The sequence below is a fragment of the Microtus oregoni genome, unplaced genomic scaffold (genome assembly GCF_018167655.1).
Source record: "Microtus oregoni isolate MIOR12 unplaced genomic scaffold, Mior012 000015F_ref0000493, whole genome shotgun sequence".
NCBI lineage: Eukaryota > Metazoa > Chordata > Mammalia > Rodentia > Cricetidae > Microtus > Microtus oregoni.
The window spans coordinates 36,901,476-36,917,212 of NW_024543074.1; the positions used below are offsets into that span (position 1 = coordinate 36,901,476).

The following is a 15,737-nucleotide window of genomic DNA, read 5'->3' on the forward strand; positions in this document are numbered from 1 at the left end:
GCCTGATCTCCACCCTCCCGGACCGGCCGCCCCGGGCCCGGGGTCCCCGATCTCCGTCACCCCGGGCCCGCCGTCCCGTGCCCGCCGCAGAGGCGGTCGCCATCTTACAGGCGGGTCCCGCGGCATCCCAGCCGCCGTCAGTCGGGTACCCCGGTTCCACAGTCCCCGGGCGCCCCCGGCTCCCGAGCACCCCTCAGTTCCTCCTCGGCGCCCCCTCGCTCGCTCGTGTCCCCGGCGGGTCGCCGCGAGAGACTGAGGGGGAAGAGCCAAACGTTTGTCGCTGCCTGGCGACCGGGCAGCCTCCGCGCGGCGGTTCTGGCCGGCGCCGCGGGATTCCGAACTCCTTCCCTACATCCGCGAGCGCCGACGCTCTATCCGGAATCCCGGAGCTCAGGAGCGAGCCGGTGGAGCGAGGCCTTTAGCGACGCAGAGTCACTAGCTGACTGTGACCTCGTGGCGCAATGGTAGCGCGTCTGACTCCAGATCAGAAGGTTGCGTGTTCAAGTCACGTCGGGGTCAGCTCTGGTTCATTTTTTTTCCTTCGCCAAGAAGAATAAAGTACAGCAAACCCTTAAAGACGAAATTGGATTAGTAGCGGATTAAGCCGTCTTTCTTACACCGTGAAAGACAAGTACGACTTTTTCTCTTCGAGATCGTGAACGCCCGAACGCTCTGCAAAGCGATGATTCCCGATGACCGACAGGAGGCGCTGCTGCAGCAGTAACTGAATCGAGGTGGGACCTTAGGGAAGGTGCGCTGACTCAGCCTCTAAGGTCAGAGCCCTGCCTCGCCCCTCGGGCTGAACCCCCCACCCCCAGGTTTCCTAGTCCGGTGTGAGCTATCAATGCTGAACCTGTGCTTTAAGATAGATCTCTCCGGGTTTGCCTGGAGTTTCATTTTCTCTTGATTTCGCGATGATTATCTCTCGGGAGGTCATGTCTTCAACATCCTAGCCCCATCCTAATCCCTCCAAGTCCAGTTACAACCATTAGACCTGGATGTTTTTTTCTTAATAGCTTTGTTTTCATTCTCTTCCTCCCCCGCAAGATTGATGCAGAAAATAAAAGTATGCTGCATCAAAATTATAAACATGAAATTGAAATTGAGTTCATTTATGTAAAGTGCTTGGAACCAGAACTGTTTCAGATTTTTATGAAAACTTTTGGAATGTAGGCTGTCTTAGGGTTACTATTGCCGTGATGAAACACCATGACCAAAGCAACTTTTTATTTCACTCAGTGTTGCATGTAACAGTTCAATCAAAAGCGCTGGGGGCAGGAACTCAAACAGGGCAGAAACTTGGAGGCAGGAGCTGACGCAGAGGCCACAGAGGTGCTGCTTGCTCTCATGGCGTATTAAGCCTGCTGTCTTAGAGAACACCTGCCCAAGGTGTCTCAGCCACCAGGTCAGGCCCTCCTCCACCAATCATTAAGAAATTGTCTTACAGGCTTGCCTACTGCCTGTCTGCAGACATTTTCTCTACTGAGGCCCCCTCCTCTCAGATTCCTCTAACTGTGTCAAGACGACATAAAACTAGCCAGGATATTGATATACATGTAATTACATATTTTTAACTTGAAACTCAAATTCAAACATAGGATCCACTTACGTTTCACACATAATTGCTATGTCCACCTGTCCTGTGAAGCCAAGGTGTAGAATTTTCGGGCTGACCTCGGCATCATGTCACTGGTCAGAAGGTTTTGGGGTTTGAAGCATTTTGGATTTCCAGCTTAGAAAGAGTCAAGCTGTAAGTAATTTGGTATTGAAATGTGTATCTGTATGTAGAAGTGAATGGCGACTCTGTTGTGGTGGCAGGAATACAATCCTAGATCTTGGGAGGATGAGGCAGGGAAGTGCAAGCTCAAGGCTAGCCTCGGCTACATATCAAGACCTCGTTTCAAGAAAAGGGGTGGATAAGTGCATAAAATATACGCATGAAGTATAATTAAATGTGAAGCTTCTCAGCTTCTATTCTGATTGCCAATTTTAATTTCTCATTGAGTTCTATGATTCTGATTAATCTTGGTATATGATATTTTTATTTATTTGCAATTTTTTAAAAAAATAATGAAGTTTACCATAAACAGGATTATACACATCAATCCTAGGACAGTGTATCACATCAGGAAAACAAAAAAGAAGAGACTGTGGTGTGTGCAAATGCTCTTTCTCACCAAAAGGATGTAGTCTCCATGGGGTCATGGAGAGATGGCTCCGCTGTTAGCAGCACTGGCTGCTCTTGCAGAGGACCAGAGTCTGTTCAAGTCTCAGCTCCCACACTGCTGCTCACAACTGCCTGTAACTTCAGTTCTGATGGTTGCAACTCCCTCACGCAGACATACATGCAGGCAAAACACCAATGCACATAAAATAAAAATAAATAAGTAGTTTAAAAAAATAAGTAAAATAAAAGATAGCTTTAAGTATGACTCACTCGACCTGACTCACTTGTCTGGTACTGACAGAGGCGCACAGAGGTGGAGATAAAGTCCCTCTGGAGGAGATGTCATCCTTACATCGTGGCCTCTAGCTTTCTCATAGAGAAGGTCTCAGATGAACCTTACTCATGATAGCATTGAAAGGACAAGAATATTAAGGGGCTGAGGAGGTGGCTCCCTCAGCAGCGAGCTTGGCATGACTGACACGCTGGCTTCTGTTCCCAGACAGGATTAAACTGGGCATGGTGGAGGCCTCGCACAAAGACTGAACTGAGAACTTACAAAGTTCAAAGGAGACAGAAAGTTTGAGCAACTGTTGAGATCATGAAAACAGAATGAAAAAAAATCTAAGCCTAAATTAAATAGTTTCTCTGAGGAAGATGATAACAGAGCAGGGGAGGGGCAACATTCAAGGGAGACAACAGAGAGCAGAGATGGTGGTTTGTTGCTTTCAGGCCTGACAACATAGAAGACCCTACTCTGCAGAGGGCAATGTATCTTAAGCCCGATATAAGACACCCACCCCCACATTCCGTGGTTTGCATGAGAAATGTCCCCAACTTATTCGTGCATTTGAACACTTGGTCCCCAGTTGGTGGTGCTGTCTGGGGAGGTTTTAGAGCCTTTAGGAGGCAGTTCCTTGCTGGAGGAAACATGTCACTTGGGTGGGCTTTAGGGCTTCATAGTCTGGCCTTACTTCCCGTTCTCTCTCTCCCTTTCTTTCTCTCTCTCTCTTTCTCTCTCTCTCTGCTGTCTCCTGTCTGTGGATGAAACTGATCACTGTGCTTCTGACCGCCAGGCTGGCCTCATGCTCCTGCTGTGATGCTTCCCCTGCCATGACGGACTGTGTTCCCTCCGGAACTGCACGCTCAAACAGACCTCCCCTCCTTGAACTTGCTATTACTCAGCATCAGAAACATAACAAGACACCATGTAATGGCATGGTACAATAAAGAAGTATTTTTAAAACACTGTCGATTATCTATAAAAAAACACACATTATAATTGGACTGAAACAGAATTATCAGCAGCAGCAGAAGTGGAAACTGGGAAAGCTGTTCTCACAATTCCAAATGCTCAAGGAGAACAATTGCCAACCTAGAACCTCAAGAACAGAGACGTTTGGCTGGGAGGGTTTCTTTAATCCCACCCTCCCAGGGGTGGGAGGGAGGCAGAGGAAGGTGGATCTCTGTGAGTTCAAGACCAGCCTGGTCTACAGAGCGAGGTTCCAGGACAGCCAAGCCTATTACACAGAGAAACCCTGTCTTGGATGCCCCACCCCCAAAAAAAATAGATACTTGGAAACAAATACACCTACCACACCCCTCCAAGAGGGACTGTAATGGACGTGATTCAGGAAGGAGGAAGATCTACAGAAGGTCTGACTACTGAAGGACTGGTGAGCAAAGGAAATGCAGACTTCATTAGCTGAATGAAAACAAGTGAAATACTGAACAAGAATAGCATGCAATCAAGAACAAACATAACGTAGAAGTAAAGACGCGCAAGAAGAAGAAGAAGAAGAAGAAGAAGAAGAAGAAGAAGAAGAAGAAGAAGAAGAAGAAGAAGACGAAGACTAGACTCTTCGCTGGCTTAGATGGCATCAAGTGTGTCAACAGTAGGAAATTCACATCCTAGAGATAAGGGCTGGAATGTAGCTCAGTTAGTAGAGTGCCCAGCATGCACCAAGCCTGTGATCTATCCCCACCTACACACACACACACACACAGACTCTAATCTGTAAGACCTATGACACTCACCTCTCAAGATAGCTAGGCCAGGCCAACTTCCTGATTCTCCACAGACTATAGCCTGAGCCTGCTCCCCTGCAGAGATCACCAGCTGAGATTAGCTGATCCACCTCCTCCTTCCACTGTGTAATAAACATGCTGAGTTTCCCTGATGTTGGTGTCTCTATCAAGGAGCAAAGCACAACCAATCCCAGCTTCTCTGTATGTGCGTCTGTCATTTCTCCATTTTCTGCTGCTCCAGTCAGATAGAAGACCCTTCCTCCCACTACCGCCCAACATCCAGATTGCAGCGGGGTTTCCTGGACTTCTAGGCGGAAGCCCTCTCTGCCTTCTCAATAGCTGTGCTCACAGGCTCATACCTCTGAGCCTAGCCAAATTTTGGGCAGAGAGGAAGTGTAGACCCAATATGCAGCCCCAGGAAACCCAAGCAGCCAGAAAACCTTGATGAGACAGGAAGAGAACAGTCTTAATCTACAACAAACAGCTCAGTTGTAAGTATCTGCAGGAAGCCTTGAGTGAGTGATGTCCTGGGTGCTGTGTGTAGTTCATATGGGCACAGCCATGTCAAGGATCTTAGCCTCAGACCCATGGGAAAATGGCAAAATCTTCCCTCTAGGATGCAGCTCAGGGGGATGGCAAGACCTTCTGTGTGCAGATGTTGACAGAGTGTGCAGAAAGTGTCTACTGTGGCTTTCTCCTCCATGATGCTCCCCATAGCTGCTCCTAACTGAGATGAGCTAAACTTGCCTCCTCATTTGCTGTATATACTAACTCTGCTGCTCTGTTTATTTGTACGCTGCAACCCCCCAGCTCCCTGTTCTTCTGTACGCAGTAACCCTGCCTCTCTGTTGAACTGTCTAATAAACACACTGAGCTTCAGAGCACCCGGTCTACCTGATCCCAGTTTCCCTGTGTGTTTGTCTTTTCTTCATTCCCTTGCTGCCCCAGTCAGGTCCAGGTCCTCAGCGCTGTGCAAGTATGTAAGTGACATAGAACAGGACATTCTCGGGTGACTTGTGTCAAAACAGGAAGGAGCCCATGTAGACAGAGACCTTCTCTGTAGGGCTCTGGGCAGGGCACTGTGTCTGGCTTCTGCATACCATCGGTGGCCTTCTGTCCCTGGCCTTATACCCTGTCTTCCTACTGCGATATCTATTGTGCGATAATCTTTTTGTACACTGTGTCTCTCCCAAGCATCTTCTGACTGGTTGAATAAAGAGCTGAATGGCCAATAACTAGGCAGGAGAGGATAGGTGAGACTTGTGAGCAGAGCAGTAGTAAGTCGAATGTCCAGTATCGGGCAGAGGTAATGAGCCACGTGACAGAATGTAGGTTAATATAAATGAGTTAATTAAAGTTTTAAGAGCTAGCTGGGAACAAGCCTAAGCTAAGGCCAAGCTTTTATAATCAATAGGAAGCCTCTGTGTCATTATTTGGGAACTGGCAGTCCAAAGAAAGTCTGACAATACTTGGTGCCCAGCGCATGGCACATATATCCACACAGAGCCTGAGAAAGCTGAAAAAATAAAGTTCCAAACACAGAGCTGGATGTGGCTTCCTAGTAACTGATGTCTCTCAGGTGATCCTGGTGCTCACAGCATACAGCTCCTTTAAGAGGCCCTGCCTGCTATGCAGCTGAGCATTTGAGCACTAGGCACTAGGTAGAAATGCCGGCCACAGCTTGGGCCCACCAACTTCCCAGAGCTGGGGAAGATAAATGCGGTTCCTGGCTGGCTGGTAGTGGTGCACTCCTTTAATTCCAGCACTTGGGAGGCAGAGGCAGGGGGATCTCTGTGAGTCTGAGGCCAACCTGATCTACAGAGTGAGTTCTAGGACAGACAGGACTACTCTGTCTCAAAAAAAACCAAAACAATAGCAACAAAAATGTTAGCTCTCCCAGGACTTGACCATTACACCAATTTTCAGAGGGTCCCCTAAAGATGCTACACCCAAAGACAACAGGAAGTAATTTTAAGAACACGATGTCCACATTCCTGAAAGGTGGGGTGGGTGGTTTTTGATCATTTGATGGGCTATGGATGTTTGCTATTGTTTGGGGGGAATGTTGGTTGCAAGTTGCTATTGGTCAGGATCAGGGAAGAAATTAAGCAAAGGAGGTTAGATTCAGGAAACTCCTTTAGAAAATAAAAAAGGGGGATATAGGAATGATAGGATGCAAGGGAAGATTATTGAATCTACTTTTAAACAAAAAACCAACTACTTTTCTCAAATATTTTACGTTGGTATAGATTTTTGTATATCGATACATATTTGAGGTTATTTTTGTTACAACACACTGTAATGTATTGTACCTATGAAACCCATTTAAAATTGTAATGTAAAGTTCTAGTCCTGTCTGCTCCTCCCTGTTCTAGAGACAGCCGCTTCTTTTCGTGCAGTGCCTGCCTCGTTCCAGAGACACGATGGTGAAGGTCGGAGTGAACGGATTTAGCCGTATTGGACGCCTGGTTACCAGGGCTGCCTTCACTTCTGGCAAAGTGGACATTGTTGCCATCAATGACCCTTTCATCGACCTCAACTACATGGTCTACATGTTCCAGTATGACTCCACCCATGGCAAGTTCAAAGGCACAGTTAAGGCTGAGAATGGGAAGCTTGTCATCAACGGGAAGGCCATCACCATCTTCCAGGAGCGAGATCCCGCCAACATCAAATCGGGGGATGCCGGCGCTGAGTATGTTGTGGAGTCTTCTGGTGTCTTCACCACCATGGAGAAGGCTGGGGCCCACTTGAAGGGTGGGGCCAAGAGGGTCATCATCTCCGCCCCTTCTGCCGATGCCCCCATGTTTGTGATGGGTGTGAACCATGACAAGTATGACAATTCCCTCAAGATTGTCAGCAACGCTTCCTGCACCACCAACTGCTTAGCCCCCTTGGCCAAGGTCATCCATGACAACTTTGGCATCGTGGAAGGACTCATGACAACAGTCCAGGCCATCACGGCCACCCAGAAGACTGTGGATGGCCCCTCTGGGAAGCTGTGGCGAGATGGCCGTGGTGCTGCCCAGAACATCATCCCTGCGTCCACTGGCGCTGCCAAGGCTGTGGGCAAAGTCATCCCAGAGCTGAACGGGAAGCTCACGGGCATGGCCTTCCACGTTCCTACCCCCAATGTGTCCGTCGTGGATCTGACATGCCGCCTGGAGAAAGCTGCCAAGTCTGATGACATCAAGAAGGTGGTGAAGCAGGCATCCGAGGGCTCACTAAAGGGCATCCTGGGCTACACTGAGGACCAGGTCGTCTCCTGTGACTTTAACAGTGACTCCCACTCTTCCACCTTCGATGCTGGGGCTGGCATTGCTCTCAATGACAACTTTGTAAAGCTCATTTCCTGGTACGACAATGAATTCGGCTACAGCAACAGAGTGGTGGACCTCATGGCCTACATGGCCTCCAAGGAGTAAGAAGCCCGCCCTGGACCACCCATCCCAGCAAGGACACAGCAAGAGAGAGGTCCTCGGCTGCTGAGCAGTCCCTGGCCTAACTAACCCTTAACACTGAGCATCTCCCTCACAGTTTCCATCCCAGACCCCCAGAATAGCAGGAGGGGGCTTAGGGAGCCCCACTCTCTTGAATACCATCAATAAAGTTCATTGCACCCCTCAAAAAAAATAGATAAAGTTTTAGTCCTTGAAGGCTACTATTATAAACAGTTTAGGATAATTAAGATACAAATCAAACTTGTAGTCATGTTAGGTATGTTTTCAAGGTCAAACAGAGATATATTTTGGATAGATAGGTGGTCTTTAAACACTGCAGAGATCTACAGAATAAGGCACTTAAGATGTTTTAATAACACAGGCTTCTCATGACAATGAGATACATCTGCTCCTGGCAGCACAAATCTATTTCAGGGAAGATGATGGGCGTTAAAGAACCTCCATATTGAATTTGCTTTCATTGTGGCAAAGTCAGTCACTGGGCAAAAATTGCCCTTGCCTCGACTGCTGATAGTATGCTGTTCAAGTTGGACAAGCAGGGCACAAAAGATGGTGACTGCCATGCTTTGCGAAGACAAGCTGGGCCAGTCCTTCAAAACTCCTGCTTCATAAGAAAGTTTGTTAGATAGTCTAGGCCTGTACGCTGAAGATGGGTGCCCCGATGCTGAGGACAAACCTTGAGTGTCTGTCCAAGCATCCATCGGTCTCTATAATTTCTTTTTTCTTTCTTTTATTTATTTATTATGTATAAAACATTCTGCCCCCATGTATGCCTGCAGGCCAGAAGAGGGCGCCAGACCTCATTACAGATGGTTGTGAGCCACCATGTGGTTGCTGGGAATTGAACTCAGGTCCTCTGGAAGAACAATCAGGGCTCTTAACGGCTGAACCATCTCTCCAGCACCTGTCTCTATAATTTCTATAGTTTTGGAAACAGTTTTCTCTGTACTTTCTGTTTATCCAGGTAATATTTTATCCTTCTTGGGTCTCTGATGGGGGTTGAAGACAGAGAAAAGATAGTTAAAGTTTTACCATTTTCTTTGTTATAATATTTTAAAAATCTCAAAAGAGAAAAATAAAGTTTATAAGGGTTGAGAGACATAAAAGCTTAAGTTGTTTATTTAAAAAATATTTTAAAAATGTGTAGCCCAGCTGGCCTTGAACTCATGACCCTCTTGCCTCTGCTTCCTTCAACAAATCCTATCCATGTGCACCACCACAACTGGCCTAAAAAGATATTTTTAGTTTGATAGTACAAGTTATGATAGAAGGTGGTTTAGGTAAAAATATTTGGACTCGACAAGATAGGATAGATAATAGAATACTTTCTCCAAATTTGCTAAATATAAATGGACTGGATATTGTAAATATAATTCTTACTTGGTAATTGTTCTTACTGTATATAGTTTTACTGTGTTAGAGTTAAAACCTTTCCTTTTTACTTAGACAAAAAGGGGAAAATGTTGTAGGATAATCTTTTGTACACTGAGAAGATGTGTCTCTGCCAAGGTATTTTCTGGTTGGCTTAAAGAGCTGAATAGCCAATAGCTAGGCAGGAGGGCATAGGCAGGACTTCCAGGCAGAGATAGGAACTCTGGGAAGAAGAGGGGCAGAATTCACCAGAAAGACATGGAGTAAATTGAACATACAGTATGCAGGAGAGGTAATGAGCCACGCAGCAGAGCATAGATTACTATAAATGGGTTAATTTAAGCTCTAAGAGCTAGTTGAGAATAAGCCTAAGCCAAGGCCAAGCTCTCATAATTAATAAGAAGTCTCTGTGTCATTATTTGGGAACTGGCAGTCCAAAGTCCAACAACAGACCTTCTGAGGGGGTCCCATGGATAGCCTCCCCCCTTTGTATCTAGCCTAGTGTGTAACTTGACCAAGTAGCACTTCTGTGGATGGTTGATATCATCTGTGCCATCTGGCTTCCGTGTGGCCCTGTGGAGTGGCAGTAAGTGGAAGAATGTTCATGTAAAAAGGGTACAAAGCTTGTGGAAGTGTGGAGTCAGCTCTGGCTCGGAGATTTGCAGAGCCTGGGCAGTAAGCAGAAGCCTGGAGGATTCCAGGGTTGTCACGAGGCTCTCTACCCCACACCTACCCATAAAGCTGGCTTCTCAGCTGGGTTTGACAGCAAGAGGCAGCCTTCAGAGCTGCTGCTGGGCAGAGAATTCTGGGTCAGCATTCTATTTTCGTGTCTGGTCTGGCCACTGTCCATTTCTATATTTACTCTCTTAAAGGATATTCCCAACTGCTTTCTTAAAGGGTCACTGCCAACTGTGGCCTCAATGGAGGCACAGAAGTCACCCTTCCCACTGGTCACTCTTGTCTTACGCTGCTAATAGCCCTTGCCTGCCTTCAGGCTTAGAGGTGTGTGTTGTGCCACCCCAGACTATGCCAGGAGGTATTTCCTGAGATTCAGGCCCGAGGCCTCAACACTGAAGGACTCCAGTATGTAGTGCTCTGATATAGTGGGTGGAAATACAAGTGTCTGGTGTTTCTCTGAGGTTAGGTAATCTGGCAGACACTAGCAGGTCATTGAGGGTGGGCCTCCTCCTGCCATAGTTAGCATTGGTGCTCCTTCCCTGATCATACAGTGATTATTTTTCTTGAGGAAAAGAACATTTTATAGTTGTCCCTCTTTAAGACTTAAATACCACCCACCCAAAGGGAAGAAGGTTGCATTAGCAGAGCTATGTCGAGGCCTGCTGAGGGAAAGCTATTTCTTTCTTATAAACTATGGCTATTGTATAGACGTGGTGGCCTCTTAGAAATGCTTTTCTTAGCATATGTTAGTCTTCCAGAATGAGAATGATGGGCTTTGTCATGACATTTCATGCGTATGTATGGTGCTTTCAGTCACGTTGGACCCCGGTACACTCTTTTGTGAGTGCATTAATTCCTTCTCCCTTCCTCTATTTCACATCTCTGTGTGTGGTCCAGTGAGGTTGATCAGGGTTGTTTACAGGAACAAGGCTGAGCAGTTGCTAATAGGAGCACAGACATCCTTCTAGTGGCTACACTACTGAAGAGCACCCCTATTTCCCCCCTTAGCCATGAACTGCCCACAGATCCTCAGGGAGGTGAGGGGCCTCCCGAGGGCCTCCCTGCTTCATGACACACTATTGACAGGTTTAATATCATGCAGCTAACACAAGGGCTGTCAGTAAAGAGCGTCACATCCTGTCACGACACTCCACTCCATCCTTCAGTTCCTACATCTTTCTTCAGCATCCCCTGAGCCTCTGGTGGGTGATATAGATGCTTTACTTATTGATGTGTTGGAAAAGAACCCCAAATTTTTAGAAAAAGGTATTCCCAATGTCTCACAGAGAGACACGGATATAAAACACAATAAACTGAACTGGGCAGGCCACCAGTGTAAACAGAGACTGCACCTTCATTTCCTGGCTTCCCAGACCTGAATACTCACATAGAAATTATGTTAATTACAACACTGCTCAGCCAACAGCTCAGGCTTATTCCTAGCTATCTCTTACATCTTAAATTAGCCCATTTAGATTATTTTATATTTTACCATGAGGCTCATGGTTTACCAGTAAGTTCTGACATCTTTTTCCTTTGGCAGCTACACAGCATCTGCCCGACTCTGCCTTTTTTCTCCCTGCACTCAGTTTAGTTTTCCCTCCTACCTATATTCTGACCTGCCATAGGCCAAAGCAGCTTCTTTATTAATCAATGGTAATAAAACATATTACAGCATACAGATGGGAATTCCACATCACACCAGGGCAGGAAGTTCAGTTAATTTTTACCCTAAAGCCGGATGATGACTGTGTCTCACCCCACTGGTAGGAGCTTGACCTCCCAATTTGACTAATTCACAATTGGTGTGAAAAGGAAAGTTGTAATGGAGACAGAGCTCAGGAATGTCTGGCATCTGGGGCTTGGGAAAACAGGTGGTACACAGTGGTTTACAGGATGGGGAATTTGTAGGATCCTGACCCTCGCTGGACTGACTATCTGTCTTAGGGTTTCTGTTGCTGTGATGAGACACCATGACCACAGCAACTCTAACTCAGGAAAACATTAGGGATGGCTTGCAGTTCAGAGACTTAGTCCATTATTGTCAGGGCAGGAAGAATGGTGGCACGCAGGCAGACATGGTGCTGGAGGAGCTGAGAGTTCTACATCTGGATCAACAGGCAGCAGGAAGAGAGAGTGACACTGGGCCTGGCTTGAGCATCTGAAACCTCAAAGCCCATCCCCAGCGGCACACTTCCTCCAGCAAGGCCATGTGTCCTAATCCTTTCAAATAGTATCTCTCTCTTTGAGCATATGGGGGCCATTTTCATTCAGACCACCACACCGTCTTTGATTGAAAAAGACTTCCTCATAGTTAGGCATCCAATGGCCATTTATTCTTAGCACGTTGGCAGTTACAAGTCTCTGCGGTTAGGGCTGCCCTCTACAAGAAGAAACTTCCCCAACTGTGGGTGATACAGCACTAATCTATGGCCATAAATGTAATTATTTAGAAGGCAATTTGGTGGGTACATCGGGACATGCTGCTGGATTTATTATGTTAAAAAAAATTCTTTAAAATTTATTTTGTTACCTGATTTTTGATCAAAAGAATGGGGTCTGAGTTAGATCTCTGGCCCTGAGTGGAGGCATGGCATTCTAAACTGCCCCACAAAGATCATATATGAAGACACAGTATTAGTATTGCCTCCTCTCTTAAGTGTTGGTCAAAGGGACCTGTCAATCACACAGGCAGGAAAACGTCTTTCTGAAAACTGGACCGGTGACATGTCTTGGCAGTGAAGGCAAGTTCCGAGCCTGGTGATCTGAGTTTGACCCTGGGTACCCGCCTGGTGGAGGGAGAGAGCCCTTTCCCAAGTTGTCCTCTGACCTGAGACACGCCCATCCCCACCATGCCTAGGCACACACATTAAATAAACAAAGGGATAAATAGGTAAGCGTAATAAAAGCTGTAACTTCAAGAAGTTACACTTGAGGGCGTTTTGAGGAGTTGGAAGAAATGACTACCCTTGACCCAGCTAGGCACGTGTACAGTCTCGAGCCTCTCCCAATGCAGGTGCTCCCAGATCGCTACTGCTAGGCCTGCCTGCCTTTCCTGAGTTCTAAGTAGGAAAGCATAACTCATCTTCTCCTTTTTGGGTGTTTCAGGAAGGGTCTCCCCTAGCCCAGGCTGCCTTTAACTCACCCTGTAGCCAAGGCAGACCTGCATCTGGCTCCCAAGCGTTGGGATTAGAGCCGGTGCCGCGATGCCTAAGGAACCTGTCTTTCCAAGCCTGCCTGGAGGCAGGGGCCACCCAACCCAGTGTCAAAGAAATGCAGGGAGAAAAAGGTGTCCCTTCCCATTTCCCTCAGATCCTGAGAGTCAATAAAATTGTCCCCTTCACTTACCCTGGTTCCCTGATTTTTCTGCAGAAGAGATGGGTGTGGATTTGGTAGTGGTGGGGACCTTTGAGGGAGGTCATGACCATTTCCTGTCACCCTCACCCCAGAGAGACAGAACAGTGTGCTCTGGAGGAGAGGCTGTGTCTGTGGGTTTGAGTCTGTGTGTATTCCTCCCAGGCTGGGGAAGCAGGGCAAGCAGCAGCAGACAGGAGGACCTGGAACTGGCTGCTCAGACAGAGAACTCGGCGGTAGCTCACCTCAGTCTCTGAGATGGGCAACTCTCTTACGGGGACGTTAGGTCTGGGGGAGTTGCATGGCTACACCTGAAGTTTTAGGGCAGAAGCTCCGGCTCTGGCTAGCCCCAGTGGGCTGGGCTCAGGCTCCAATCTGAAAGGAGACATGTTATGATGAAAACAGCAGGCAGGGGATCTCATCCATACGACCAGCCAGGAATAAGAGACGAAGTGGTGTCCTGTGGTCTCAGGTCCGTCTCGCGGAACAGTTAAGGCTGAGGTCTCGCTAATGGCTGTTTTACTACTCGTTCTGCAAGGGGGTCCGAGGAAGTCCTTACTGCTTGAGAGGCGCTCGTCCTCAGGAGGTGGATGCGCCTGTTGCCTGGTGTAGCCTCACCCTTCGGGATACTGCCCTCACAGAGAGAGTGGGCTGTCAGGGAAGGCTCTGCCCTTCATCTGGGGTCTACAACAGGACTGTGACTGATACCTCAGCTCTCTTATCTTTGTGCCCTCAGGCCGGAAGGGGTGAGATAGGTTAGCCGCCCCTAGTTTTCTAGCGTGATTAACAAGCGCATGTGCAGTCGAGCAGGAGACTCGAAGTTCCGAAGGTACACAATGAAGACAGAGGGGCCGGCCTTTCCTTCCGCTTTTAGGGACTCCGTGGGCCGAGTGAAGGGGCAATGCTTCAAACAAAAGCAGCTTCTAAGCACTTGTTTATACAGCCAGCTCCAAGCATGAGAGAAGGGGTTAGGCTCACATCCTTGAGGCGCTTTCCTCCAGGAGGGAAAATTCTCTAAGACAAATATCAGAAAGAAACCGAGTGACTGCACCTCTCTCCAGGCTGAACTGACAGGGCCTGAAAACAGAGACAAAGGGCTCCAGAGGAACCTAGACGGCTAATTTACAGCACATACAGCGGGTTATGGAACTAGATAGAGATGGGGTTTGCATGAACTAAACTCAAGGGCAGAAGCTCACACACTGCCGGACTTGGCAGGCAAGGGACATGTCAAAGTGGCTGCCTCTGAGCCCCAGGGGGCAGACTCGTTTGGTTGACTCTTGGGTATGTTTTCTCATTTTTCTCCTGGAGATGATGAAGAATGGAGGTGGGTGTGCCGACTGCAGAGTTGATGGCTCCTTTCTAAGCTTAGCTGCTGCCTCTGATTTATTGTGTGGCCCTGGACAACTTCTCTACGTTTGCACTGCCCGATCTCCTATCTGTAATATGGACATGATAATGTTTCCAACCTCATGGGGCCAATGGGAGAGCACACTCACTGTGTTTGTGGAGAGCGCTTTGAGTGAGGCTGGCATAAATTGGCAGCAGAGATTCACCCATTCTGATGCCACTGCATGTCCAAAGCTAGGCTCCTCACTTGGTCAATTAGTAACAGAAGGTTCCATACACCCCCAATATATATACAATATACATACATACATATCCAATATACATACATACATACATACATAATGTTCAATACATCCACAACTTACATACACAGTACATACTCGTACATACATACATGAATACTATTCCATACATCCCAACATACATACATACATGTTCCATGCATCCCCAACACACATGCATACATGATGTTCCATACTTCTCCAACGTGGATTAATAGTGAGATTTAGTGTTGCATGTCTGTAGTACCAGCTACTTGGTAAGTTGAGGCAGGAGGATCATTTGAGTACAGGGGTTTGAGATCAGTGTAGGGAACACAGATATAGTCTAGATTCTGTCTCAGAAATCAGCAAATAGGAAGGCTGGCAAGGCTCAGTGGATAAAGGCACCTACCACCAAGACTGGCAACCTGAGGACCACAAGGTGGGAGAAGAGAACCATGCTCTCTAGTCGCCCTCTGGCCTCTATATGCACCCCCCCCAATAAATAAATGTAATACAATCTAAACATAAACCAGACAATCCCCCAATGACAAAAACTAAACAAATAAAATCCTAGAAATGGAAAACATGTACTTGAGAGAGGGAAGACCATGGTGAGTTCAAGGTCCGTCTGAGCTACATAAACTCCAGTCTCAAACACTTAAGATAAAGAACACTCAGAAACTGAGACTGAGAATGCCTCGCTGTCAGCACGACATCCTGCCCCTGCTCTGCTGTAGATGAAACCTTCAGACCCACAGCTGATTAAGGTCCCAAGACCACAGCAGGCAGCCTGGCTCTCATCAGGCGAGGCTTTGACCACAGCTAGAAGAATACATTGCAAGAAGATAGTGTTTTCGGCATCTTGTCCCCGCCGGCATGGGAACATTGCAGAAGGTGTCAGGGGAGTATCGAAGAGTCAGAGGATAGGATGAAGGCTGTGACGTGTTCTCTAAATGCAGCAAAGCTCACAAGACCTGCAGTTACCCACAGTGGGCCTGCCTGAGACTGGTCCTGCCAACAACATGTCACGAAAGGAGAAGAGGCTCAGGGGCCCACTCCTTACTGCTG

The 15,737-nt window shown here is 47.4% G+C and overlaps 1 protein-coding gene and 1 non-coding gene across 2 annotated transcripts; both read left to right on the top strand.

Moving 5' to 3' along the window:
• The first annotated feature begins 447 nt into the window (after window positions 1–447).
• On the top strand, window positions 448–519 carry Trnaw-cca. Its single transcript has one exon. It is a non-coding gene; the product is annotated as a tRNA-Trp (tRNA).
• A 6,048-nt stretch (window positions 520–6,567) lies between these two features.
• LOC121456778 (glyceraldehyde-3-phosphate dehydrogenase-like) lies at window positions 6,568–7,617 on the top strand. The gene has a single exon (XM_041665230.1). It carries the CDS (start codon window positions 6,616–6,618, stop codon window positions 7,615–7,617), a length of 1,002 nt encoding a protein of 333 aa, XP_041521164.1. The 5' UTR covers window positions 6,568–6,615.
• The last annotated feature ends 8,120 nt before the right edge of the window (window positions 7,618–15,737 follow it).